We start from the raw sequence: 12,870 nt of genomic DNA on the forward strand, positions 1-12,870 counted from the left end.
TTTCTATTCATGTATTTTTTGCTTTATAAGTTTAGAAGTTTTAGGTGATCAAGTTATTTCTCTTATTGCTTTTGTTGTGAAATCTATTTTACAATGAGAAGAATCTCAAATCAAATGTTTATTTTTAGTAGAAACACATTTGAGATTTGACTCCAAAGAAAATGCAACTAATGTACCTTGCAAAGAAAAAAGTAGTTGTGCATATACTCCTGCCACCCGTGCTTCCCATTAACCTCTGCCTCTTGGCAAGCCATTGACCTGTTTTCCTAGTAAGCTCAGGCTGCAATTGTGTTAGCTGGCTGAGTCACAGCTGGGGCTTATGGAGGACAACCTGGCAATTACATTATGTTCCTAGATTCACTGTACATTCATAAATCCTCTGGTGCATGAAGTCTAAAACCTCGTGACTTGCTAAGGCAAAGAGTTGTATAAGCCACGAAGGAAAATGAAGCATATCAATGATATAATTTCACTTCAAAATGTACTAGAGACCCACCTATTTTTATTATCAAATTTGCTCATGGATTGATCATACTTGTCAATAACCCTCAAATATTAGAATAACTGTTTTTTTTTCTCTCTCAGCAGCCAAATATTTCTACCCAGGAACAGATGGTTTATCTTCCTCTTAGATGCATAGAATTAGATGGGACTAACAGCCTCCAAGTTTGCTCGACACATAAATGAAATGTTAAGTGAGGGTCTATACTATCTTGTCTTTAGAGAAAAGGCAGTAAGCAGATAATACCTGTTCTCCAAATGGTCAAAAGGCAAAAATAGTTTGAGTTCCAGGCAAGCCTTTTGCTTAATGACATTTACTTGATTCACATTCCAAGCCCTTCCTCCACTTCTGGATTTTGCCTCACTTTTATTTAGGATAATTATGACGTTAGTGTTCTTAGGCTCAAGTCCTCAGGAATTGCTCAATTGCCAGTGTTTGGCCAGAACCTTGAGGTTTTCTGTGTATGAAAGGCTAATTTCTTTTATATAATCATTCTTTCTGTTAATTTTTTAAAAATGCAACATTGGCTTTGAATTAAATATCACACATTTATTCACTACCACTTAGTAACAGTTCCTATATCTGATTTCAGTAGTTACAGTTGAAATCATATCTTTTGGAAATGCAGTCCAGAGAAACAAAATGATTTATTCATAACAGTAACAGCTACCATTTATTGATCACTTACTCTGTGACAGCTACTGTGCTAATCATTTCACAAATGCAGTTCACATTATTGTTTTTACCTTTTATAGTTAAGGAAACTAAGCTTTGTGAATACCTTCCCTGACAGTCACACTGCCAGAGAATGGCATAGCCAGAATTTGCATCAAGTTTTTCTAGCTTATAAGACTGTCTACATAACTGCTGAGCTATCTAACAAATGGCAGGTTATAGTAGTGTCCACTTAGCCCCAAATATCGGGTGTCTAAATGTTTGCCTATCCTATTTCTTCCAGCCCACCCGCCCTAGTTTTAACTGCTTTTGGCTTTAAGTGAAGCATAGAGCAATGTTTTAGAAAGAAACACTTCAATAAATGAAAATTAAAAACACTCATTTATTCAAAAATGAATTGTTGAGCTCCTCCTATGAGCCAGAAAATGCGCTAAGTGGAGAATCTAGAGATGACAACGCCTGCCTTTTGGATAGGTTAAGTCATAGTGGAAGAGGCAGAGCTGCAACTGTATTACAGTCTCTGTTGTACCAGAGACAAGCACAGAATGCTGAGGAAGCACAACAGAAAAATAATGCAGGGATATGCAAGCTGCCTTTTAAAGGATGAGTAGGGGTTTTCGAGGAAGAGAAGAGTTAGGTAGGGTGACAGGGAAAAAGCATGCTCAATGTAAGTGGAATTGGGAAGGGAGCGGCATGCTCTATCCCGTAATGATGAAAAGTTCAGCAGGGCTGAGGAAAAGATGCATGATTGTGCAGTAAGGAATAAAGAATGTAGAAAAGGAGGCATGCTCGGAAAATAACCTTGAAAAGGTAAGGATTGAGGACAGAAGGCGGCAGTCTTAGAACACTATGCGAAAGACTTAGATATCTACAGTGATAATTAGGCAGAGGCCAGACAGGTAATGCTCAGCAGTGGAGGAGGATGGAGGCAATATGGAGTAGGGTATGTCTGCTCCACCCTGCCCTAGTTCATTGCTGCCATGGAGGAACACAGGCCCAATAGTTGCAGATCTTCTGATTTCCTAAGACAAGCTAGAGACCTAATTTAGTTAATATAAAATCTCCAACTTTTAAATGTCAGCAGGTATATAAAAATTATTTTTTAAAAACAGCAGCTGTATTTGTGTTCATCCCACAGGCAAGTGGCTTGCTCTGTCTCTGGAAGAAATGAGTAGCACAAGTTTGTATTAAAATTCCAAAGCCTTAGTAAAACTCAGAGGTCCTATCAACTAAATAATCATATATCATTAGAAAGGTAAAGTCTATCAATTTACCTTCTTTCCACATAGTTTTTAAGTATACTCTATAATTATTGAATAAACAAAATCTTCCCTGAAGTTATTTTCACATATTCCACTAAAGTTCACTAACTGAACTTCCTCTTTTCTTCTGTACTATTTAAAGAAACTAATGTTCAAGATCAAAATAAGAAATAATCTATTTGTAAATGAGATACAAACTAACCTTTGGTTTGTTAAAATAATTAATTGGGAGCCCATTACACTGAGGCAGCTCTAGGACCCAGAGTTCCTAGGTAAACAAACTGAAACCTAACTCAGAGTAAGTGGTCATATCCTGGGAAGACCACATTTAACAAATCAGAATCCACCAACTAATCTCCAACTAGAGACTTTAAGGCTGCTGTTCCACTTTAACCAATCCAAATATTTTCTGTCTTGCTTCCTCAAACACCTTATAAAAGTTTTCCCCTTACACTCCAGGGGAGCCAGAACGGCTTGCAGTTTGGCACTGTCTGATTCATGAGTCACTGTTGCTCAAATAAACTTCAAAAAATTTTAATATGCCTCTGCTTAATAGATACATCAAGCCAATGAGAAGTTATCCTTTTTTTTTTAAAAAAAAAAAAAAGCCTGTAAAACCTTTAACATCTACTTTAACAACTTGTGTAAGTCCAAGAGAAATATTTATGTGCAAGAAAATAATCCTATCTATAGAAGCTAGGAAGACAGATAGTGAGAAACCCTATTATATTGCATTTGGTTGAGCCTACCCACTAGAAAGGAAGTTATAGTATCAGATGATGTGGTTGAAGATTAATACGGCTCCTTTGGTGTTTTTCCCCATCACAGATATCCTGCGGACTCACTCCTGCTCAGCCACTCACATCAAATTTAGTTTCTTGAACTGGGCTGCTGAGGCATTCAGCTCAGGAATTAATCATAGCTGAGAAGCCACTTCAGGGGTGGAGGAGGAAAACAATCTGCAACTTCTTGTTGTCCTATATTCACACAATATACGCTGTGTGCCTACTACAAACTGGAAACCGTTCTCAGCTCTAAGATCCATCAATGACTGACAGGAGGAGTTGCTTACCAGGGGAAGACATGTGTGGACTGATGTATGTGTCGGATGGTAATAAGTGCACTGGAGAAAATGAAGCCTGGTGAAGGGTCAGGGAGTGAATGGAGGGTTCACTAGAAAGTTCTAGGCAGAGGAAATGTACAGATGCCCTCAGGTGGGAACACTTTGCTTCTTCAAAGGGTTGCATAGAGGCCACTATGGCCAGAGGGCGGTGAGTGAGGATTATTCAAGGAGAAGGAAAGGGAAGTTTAAGGAGGAGAGGTTGCGTCTTAGGCTTTTTACTCTGAGATGGGAAGCCCTGAAGTGTTCTGTGCTGAAGAGCCATGTGCTTTGACTCAGGCTTTTCAAGAACCACCGTGGTCTGCTGTGCAAGGGTGACATCAGGGAGACCAGTCAGGAGGTGCTATGGTTTGGATATGGTTTGTTTGGCTCCACCAAGTCTCATGTTGAAATCTGATCCCCACTGTTGGAGGCGGGGCTTAAGGGGAGTTGTTTGGGTCATGGGGTGGATCCCTCATGAATGGCTTGGTGCCCTCCTCGAAGTAGAGAGCGCGTTCTCAGTCTTAGTCCCTGCGAGAACTGATTGTTAAAAAGAACCTGGCACCACTCTCCCTTTTCCTTCCTCCTCTGTCACCATGCACTGCTGGCTCTCCCTCACTTTCCACCATGAGTGAAAGCAGCTTGAAGCCCTCACTAGAAGCATCTGCACTATGCTCCTTGTGCAGCGGGCAGAACTATGAGCCAAATACACCTCTTTTCATTATAAATTATCCAGCCTCAGGTATTCCTTTATAGCAACACAGAGGGAATAAGATAGGAGGCAACTTGTAGTCTTCTAGCCAAGAGATTAGTGGTTTGGATTATGGTGGGAGATGAAGGTGTAAGAAGTGATCAGGTGTTTTCTACATTAAAATGTCCTGAAGGAATGAACTGTGGGGTGTGAAAGAAAAGAATCAAAGAGGATTCCACGTCTTCAGCTTGAGCAATAGGAAGGAAAGTTGTCATTTTATTGCCACATGCAAGTCCAGGAAAGGAACTGCTAATGACACTGGTTGGGGTGGGGAGTTAGAGGTAGAGGGCAGAAGAATCGGTTTTGGACCTATTTAGAGATGCCTATTAGAGTTCCAAGTGGAGACGCTGATCAGGCAGCCGGATATTCAAGTTAGGCAAGGGAGGGGCTGGAATCTGATGAAGATAAAGGAGATTCCTCAAATGCTAAAAATAACTAACTAACTAACTAACCAGATAAGTAAAGAGGGGAGTTAGAAAATTGAGTCTGTTGAAAAAGTTTCAAGGCATCTGCATTTATATCATCACTATTTTTATATCACTTATAAAGTTCTGTGATGACTGTAAAAAGTGTCTGGCAACATCAGGTTGTAAGAAGTGGCTACAGGTGGTTTCTAAAGTGTGGACCTCAGGCCACAAGCATCAGCATCACCTATGAGATTGTTAGAGATGCAAATGATTGGGCTCCACCTGACGCATGGAGTCAGCTCTGGAGATAGGGCCCAGGAAACTGCTTTGACAAGTTCTCCAGAAGATTCTCACATATTAAAGACTGAGTGAGCTGGATGATAAGATGTTTCGTACTTCTGGGTTTTAATCATTTAAAAAGAAAAGGAACAACTTTTTCTTTTAAAGCAAAAATGTCTTTATTGTTTCAAGCATGACAAAGTGAACAAAATTGATAGGAAATTTCATTTCTTAGTCTTCTCAATGAGGTTATAAAAATACAATGCCACCTAGCTTTTGTAAGCTCTTGAAAATGTCCAGAAGCTCACACTTAGTATGATATAAAAAGGCACTTATAACACACAATAAGATACTTAGAAACCCACCTCATAGATACAATTGAAATTTCTTTGAGAAAAATTTCTAAATATAGAAATAAATAGGACGGCACTATTTCTTCTTTTCCAAAACACAGAATAGCATTTTCCCCCATGTTACCTATACGCACCATAAATGTGGACACCGTCTCCCATTTTTGTTCTTGATACAGGTTGATAATGAAGCTGAAATTAATTTGCTTGCTTTTCTTCAATTTAATCTCAATTTGGTTAAAAATAAAACAAAATTCTTAATTTGTGACCAGGATCTTTTAGACTACCTGGCTCATTTTCATTTTGTTTTAAATCACAATTCATTAAATAGGAAGACGATGATGCAAAAATTTTAAAAAGTACTTACTATTTAGCTGCTCAAATCATCCTAAGCAACAATATTTCTGAAGCATGTGTACATACGTGTGTGTATATTTTTAAATATCGCTGTTGCATCACTCTGACTTTTCAGCGTACTGAAAACACACTAACATAATTTTTGTGAACCATGATCAGATACAACCCAAATCATTCAGCACATTCATCTGTGATAGACAGGTGAGTTTCATTTCCTTCAGGTTGGCCAATGGATAAACAAAGTACACCATAAATTAAATAAAAAACCCACTGCCCTATACCATATCTGTGCTAGTGTTAATTAAAAGAAGTGTATTCTTGCTGTGGAAATTCTGTGGTCTGGGAAGTTTTATTCGTTCATCCTTTCAAGGCATTAGTAAGAAAGGATAATTTTTATTTTGAACAGAAAGAAACATAACAAGTCAGATCAATAATTCATTATTTGCATGTAGGATGCTATTTTGGAGGTAAGTGAATTATTTCACCCCATGACTGTCTGAATATGGTCAATCTGAAATGACTTAACAGTGATATCCAGAGATTTGGTTACTTTCCTGGCAGGATTTAGCCTAGAAATGAAAATGGACATTTAAAATAATATGGGGAAAATACAGAGTCGCTTGAATGCTTATCACTTTATTACTGCAATCATAAATGATAGTAATTTAAATTAGTCCTTCACATTGATTTGTGTGTTTACATTAGTCCTTAGATATGCCTTTTCTGCCTTTTGTTCTGTTGCTCACCCTTTTAAGAAATGCCATGATAAACAGCACATGGTCGTGTTGCGTGGAGTATCTTGTACTACCTTCCTGAGTGTATGTACATTTATTCATTTATTGTGCCTCTGCCCAACAAATGAAAATGAATTTTTTATTCAGCTTTTCTGTTGGACAGCACTGAAAAGCTTTTGCTGATTTTCAAGGCAGTCTTTCAGCTTATCCTCTGTCAAAGTCAGTCGCTGCTCCAAGATTGAAACAGTCTGCAAAAAGGAGGACAAAATAATCAATGCCTGGTCCTCTGGTGGTGAGGATGACAAAGACAATCTCTGCATAGGAAGGTGAGGATGACAATGACAATCTCTGCATAGGAAATCCTTTTTAGAACTGGGATGCCCACCTTTCTACTAAGAAGTTGACTCAAAAATGAGCCCCAGAACTTGCTTTGCTTCTGGGCCCAACCACAGGGCAAGGCATTATCAAACAGTTGGAGAAAAGAAAAGAAAAAAAAAAACAAAACCCAAATTGATGTGTTTGAGAAAAAAAGCAGCAAAAGATCAGACCTCTTATGCCTGATCTTCCAAAGCATCAAAACCAGGGAAGAAGCCACACAGTGTTCTAAGTGGTGCCATAAGCTACACACTTAGTGGAGAAGGGGAGCGGGTGCCAAATTCCACATGCCAGCCAGATGCCACTGAAATGTCATCACTACTCATTCTGTCATCATCCAATCCATGGCAAACCATACCTAGAGCACCGCAGATGGATGGCTAGATTGCTTTGAAAATATCATAACAATCGCCTCCAGTGCCCTCACACAGAAGATGCTAATATTTCCTCGTGGAGTTGTTAGGAGGATTGAATAAAATAATGCATGTAAAATGTTTATGCTAGTACTGGACACACATGGTTTGAATAATCCTGTACTCACTTATTAGCTAAAGGAGTTAGAACACATCCAGAATACATATACAAACACACATATGTATATATATAAAACATTAAAATATGTTTTATACATATGTTAAACTTGGGAAATCTAATTTTTTGTGATATTGGCTACTCTGTCTTCATTCCTTTGTATCTTTTTTTTTTTAAAACTTCTTATTATAAAATAGATTATTCAGGAACCCACACAAGGTACATGTGTTATTTAATGGATTCTTATAAGAAATACATCCTCAAAACCATCACCCATAGCAAGAACTAGACTCCGCCAGCCACCCCAGAGGAGCCTTTCATGTGCCTACCATGTGACCTCCTTGCCCGCCCTCTGTAACAGCCACTATCCTGACCTTTAAAATGATTGCTTTCTTTATGGTTTTATTTCTCAGGTGCACATCCCTAGACACTATAATTTTCTTTCCCATTTCAAGAATTAATGTGTCACTTAAAGTCTCTCTTAATTTACAGGTGCCCACCCTCTCCCTCTCTTTTCTTTACAATTTGTCTGTTGATAAGCTCAGGCCATTTGACAAGCTCTGAAACTGCACACTCAGGGTGCAGCTCAGCCTGTTCTTCCATCTTCTGTATATTCTCTAAGTTGGCTGTTGGATCCAAAGGCTTGATCAGGTTAGATGCCTTGGAAAGACTATAGGTGGTGGCCTGTTCTCTGATTAGAAGGCAGATTAATAATTTTTGGTCATTTCTCATGAATGTCATAGTGACTCAATGTCTACATCTATTAATTCCTGGAGATTGCAAATGATGATATTCTAATTCTATCATTAAAACATTTTGTTAGTTGGGATAACTAATAAATAAGAGACATTTTCCTCATCTACTACTTGCTTACCTAATGGTAGAGTTCATGTAGGAAACACATGACACTTGCTTGGTATTTAGTCAACCAGTTTTAAGATAAAAAAATCGAATCCCTATCGTCTTTTGAATGTAACCAATTTTTAAAGATATTATTTAATAGCTTTTGCCTTTTCATGTTTTTTACAATCTATAGATCATTACTAATTAAAAATAATAGCGAGCTGTTAATACATTCTACCATTTATTGAGTGCTTACTATGTGCCAAGCATTTTATTAGACACTTTTTTTTTGAGACAGGGTCTTCGTCTGGAGTGTTAATGGCTTGATCTTAGCTCCCTGCAACCTCTGCCTTGTGGGTTCAAGCGATCTTCCCGCGTCAGTCTCCTGGGTAGATGTGACCATAGGTGCGTGCCACCCTGCTTGGCTAATTAATTTTGTTGTTGCTATTGTTGTAGAAATGAGGTCTTAGCACTTTGGGAGGCTGAGCTGGGCGAGTCGCTTGAGCCCAGGAGTTTGAGACTAGCCTAGCCAACATAGCGAGACCCTGTCTCTATATAATAAAAAAATAAAAGAAGAAATGGGGTCTCACTACGTTGCCCAGGTTGGTCTTGAACTCCTGGGCTCAAGCAATCCTTCTGCCTCAGAGGCCCAAAGTGCTGGGATTTATAGGTGTGAGCCATTGTGCTCAGCCCTTTAGACACTTTATCATAGTTCCAAATGCTAAAAGTTATTTATACATTATTAACACCTTTAAAACGGGTTAACTCCATCTGTCTACCATCTAAAACATAATTTCATTTCAATGTATTTCTAATTATAGTTCATTAACAATAAACACTCTCCAACTTAGTTAGGTGTTGTTAAGTCACCTGTAATTAAAGTAACTCAGAATGTATTTATTTTACTTGCTGCTTGCCCACAGAGTCACTGCTCCCCTTTTGCAAGTGTGTTGTGCCTGCTTCTAACCTTTTTAATATGTAAAATGAATCCATTCCCTAAGAATTAAAAATCATACAGAAATTCAATAAAGCTTAAAGTGATTTATTTAGCTTTGAATCCGGTAAAAAGGAGGAGAATAGGTCATGAAACTGAAAGAACAGGGAATGGAAAGATTCACTCGGGAGAGACCCTAATGAGGACTGAATGTTGAAAGGTAACAGTTTAGGTGAAGAAGTTATGGCAATATGGGAAACAAACCAACTACAACTAAATTTGACATGAAGTGAAGAGGGCAATGGCCTTTAAGGAAAAGAGATGCCTGATAAATAAAGAGAAAGTCACGTATAATACAATATTACAAAATGAAACGAAGTGATTTTTAACATGATTTTCTTTGAGCAAGTCATATGATGATTCCAAGTTCTCACATGGCTCTTTCTCACAATCTGTCAGATGCCTCCAAAGGCCCTGAGGTGATATCTACAGGATAAAAATATTCACTTAAATTAGTGGTTTTCAACACTGGCTGTAAAACAGAATCATATGGGAGTTCTTAAAAGACTGATGCTAGGGCCTTATCCCAGACCAATGGAAATGGACTCTCTGGAGGTGAAAACCAGGTATATGTACGTTTTTTAGCTGCCCTAATGATTATAGCGGACAGTCAGGGTTGAGAACCAATTGGGTGATTTCTATGCAAAAGTTATTTCTATTGGAAATATTTTTTTTCTGGACAAGTAATTGACATCTCTGTAGTTCATATTTTACCATCTTTTTATATAACTTGCTACTGTCCACTCCAACAAATATTAGTATCTAGTATTCTCATTCTACATATCAAAGAGGAACAGGAGAAGACTTATTCAAAGGGAACAATGAATCAACAGAGCTAGAAGAGAAACCTTTGGTGTATCCATTTCAACATACCATTTCCCTTAAATTATGTCTATACCTTGTAACCAAGAATTTTGGTATATTATTTAAGATCCACTGTATTTTTCTTTGCAAAGGTAAACTGGCCTCCAAAAACTGGGTAATATTCTAACATGGGAATGCAAAACCATCACACCTGGAAGATCACTGCATCAATGTAAGAGGCTTTGGGATAAGAGAAGTTATATACTGGACAGTGAGAATATTTTCAGAGTTAAAATCTACAAACATTGGCAATATTTCATACTAACCAGAAATGGTTACTCCCAATATATTTTTCTTATGGCTCTAAATTTTTTCTTAGGAATGGCTTAAAGTGTGTGTGTGTGTGTGTGTGTGTGTGCACGTGCACACACAAATGCATAGGCTCTGAGTTCATTTCCATAAGATCTTGTTTAGGGCATCGCCACCTTGAGTTTGCTTTGCTAGTACAGGAAAATTTCCCCTGCTCTGCTAGTTCTGCAACTTGCTGTATCCAGAATTGTTTTGTGTATCTTACCCCCAAGTGCAATGCATGCAACCTGTGCCATGCCCACCTGTGTCAAAACATTGAGTTGTTCCATAATATGCTCTAAAGCATCAGTCACAGCGAGAGGTATGCTCCTTTGACTTTCGCAGGGGAGGTCACTCATGTCTTCTGTTTTCTTTTTTGTGGTTGTTGGTGAACATTCTGGTGACAACAAGGAAGGGTTCAAGAAATATCCACAGGCCTCTTCACCCTTGTCTGGCAGAGTTCTACCACTGGTTTCTGTTGTCTTTAATGTCACAAAAAATACAGGAAGAATTATATTTTCCAAACTTTAAAATGATAGATATAAAGTTTAAAATATTCCTCTTCTAAAAAGCTCAGCCTTACATTGAAGATTTATCCTCAACTATAATAAATTATGGAAATTACTATAGTTAAATAAGGAATTATTATAATTATTTTACTAAGGAAACAAAGCTGAATAGAGAAAATTCACAATTTTCCTTGACTTTCTTTTCAATGAAACACACTTTCTATACACTGATCTGAGGGATCTACTATTACAAAGATTGTTAGATGCAGTTTAATTCTTAGTTTAAAAACAACATTCACATCTATTAGGATGACTATTATCAAAAAAAAGGAAAATAACAAGTGTTGGTGAGAATGTGGAGAAATTGAAACACTTGTCCATTGCTAGTAGGAATGTAAAATGGTTCAGCTGCTGTGGAAAATAGTTTGCCTCTTAGTTACTCCCAAAATTAAACAAAAAATTATCATATGATCCAGCAATTCTCCTCCTAAGTATACATCCAGCAGAACTCTGAAAGCAGGGACTCAACTGGACACTTATACTTGTACAGCAATGTTCATAGCAACATTATTCACAATAGCCAAAAGCTAGAAACAACTCAAGTATCTATCGATAAATGAATGTATACACAAAATGTGGTATAAACATACAATGAAATATAATTCAGTCATAAAAAGGAATGGAATTTTGATACATGCTATAACATGGATACATCTTGAAAACATGCTAAGTAAAATGAGCCAGACACAAAAGGACAAACATTGTGTGACTGCACTTATATGAGGTGCCTAGAATAAGTAAATTCTGAGAGACAAAAAGTACAGTAGAGGTTACCAGGGGCTGGAGGTAGGGGTAATAAGGAGTTATTGCTCAAGAGTACAGAGTTTCTACTTGGAATGATGAAAAAATTCTGGAAATAGATAGTGACGATGGTTACAAAACACTGAATACTGTGAATATACTTAATGCCAGTGAATTATATACTTCAGAATGGTTAAAATGATAAATTTGACATTATATATATGTTACCACAATAGAAAAACCAAAAGTCCTCCATATAGCAATGAACAATCCAAAAATAAAATTAAGAAAATAATTCCATTTACAATGAAATAGCATAAAAATATTTATGAAAAAATTTAACAAAAGAAATGTAAGGCTGGGTGTGGTGGCTCAAGCTTGTAATCCCAGCACTTTGGGAGGCCAAGGTGGACGGATCACCTGAGGCCAGGAGTTTGAGACCAGCCTGGCCAACATGGCAAAAGTCTCTACTAAAAATACAAAAATTAGCCGGTGTAGTGGTGCACACCTGTAATCCCAGCTATTCAGGAGGCTGAGGCATAAGAATCACTTCAACCTGGGAAGCAGAGGTTGCAGTGAGCCAAGCTCATGCCACTTCACTCCAGCCCGGGTGACAGACTGAGGACATGTCTCAGGAAAAAAAAAAAAAAAAAGAAAGAAACGTAAGACTTGTACACTGGAAACTATTATATAAACCATCACTGAAAGAAATAAAAGATCTAAACAAATAAACATCCCATATCCCAAATTCATGAATCAAAAACCTTAATATTATTCAGATGGCAATACTCCCCACATTGATATGCAGATTCAGTGCAAACCTTATGAAAATTCCATTTGTCTTTTTTGCAGAGGTTGATAAGCTGATCCTAAAACTCATATGGAAATGCAAGAAACCCATAACAGCTAAAATAATATTGATGAAAAAAATGTGAAGGACTCATACTTCCAAATTTCGAAACTTATTGTAAAACTATAGTAATTAAGACAGTGTGGCACTGACATAAAAATAGACATAAAAATCAAAGAAACAAAATTGAGAGTGGAGAAATAAACCCTTCCATTGATGGTCTGCTGATTTTTTTTTTTTTTTTTTTTTTGAGACAGAGTCTCACTCTGTCACCCAGGCTGGAGTGCAGTGGCTCACTGCAGGCTTTGCTTCCCAGGTTCACGCCATTCTCCTGCCTCAGTCTCCTGATTAGCTGGGACTACAGGTGCCACCACCATGCCCGGCTAATTTTGTTTGTAT

The 12,870-nt window shown here is 37.7% G+C and overlaps 1 protein-coding gene across 9 annotated transcripts in view; it reads right to left on the reverse strand.

Moving 5' to 3' along the window:
• The window catches only part of POC1B (POC1 centriolar protein B), a 160,421-nt gene that overhangs the window by 49,073 nt on the left and 98,478 nt on the right, over positions 1-12,870 (reverse strand). For 5 of the 9 annotated variants that reach the window (XM_017946096.2, XM_009181399.4, XM_009181400.4 and 2 more), the window contains 2 exons: positions 10,575-10,793; positions 9,187-9,585 (listed from right to left, as the gene is read on the reverse strand). In XM_017946096.2, coding sequence (XP_017801585.2) covers positions 9,373-9,585; positions 10,575-10,793 — 432 coding nt within the window. In that variant the 3' untranslated portion in view covers positions 9,187-9,372. Of the gene's footprint in view, positions 1-5,129; positions 6,665-9,186; positions 9,586-10,574; positions 10,794-12,870 lie in introns of those variants that run through there. The other 4 variants (XR_634962.4, XM_009181401.4, XM_003906936.5 and 1 more) reach the window with 2 other exon arrangements.

This window comes from Papio anubis, chromosome 9, assembly GCF_008728515.1.
Source record: "Papio anubis isolate 15944 chromosome 9, Panubis1.0, whole genome shotgun sequence".
Classification (NCBI taxonomy): Eukaryota; Metazoa; Chordata; class Mammalia; order Primates; family Cercopithecidae; genus Papio; species Papio anubis.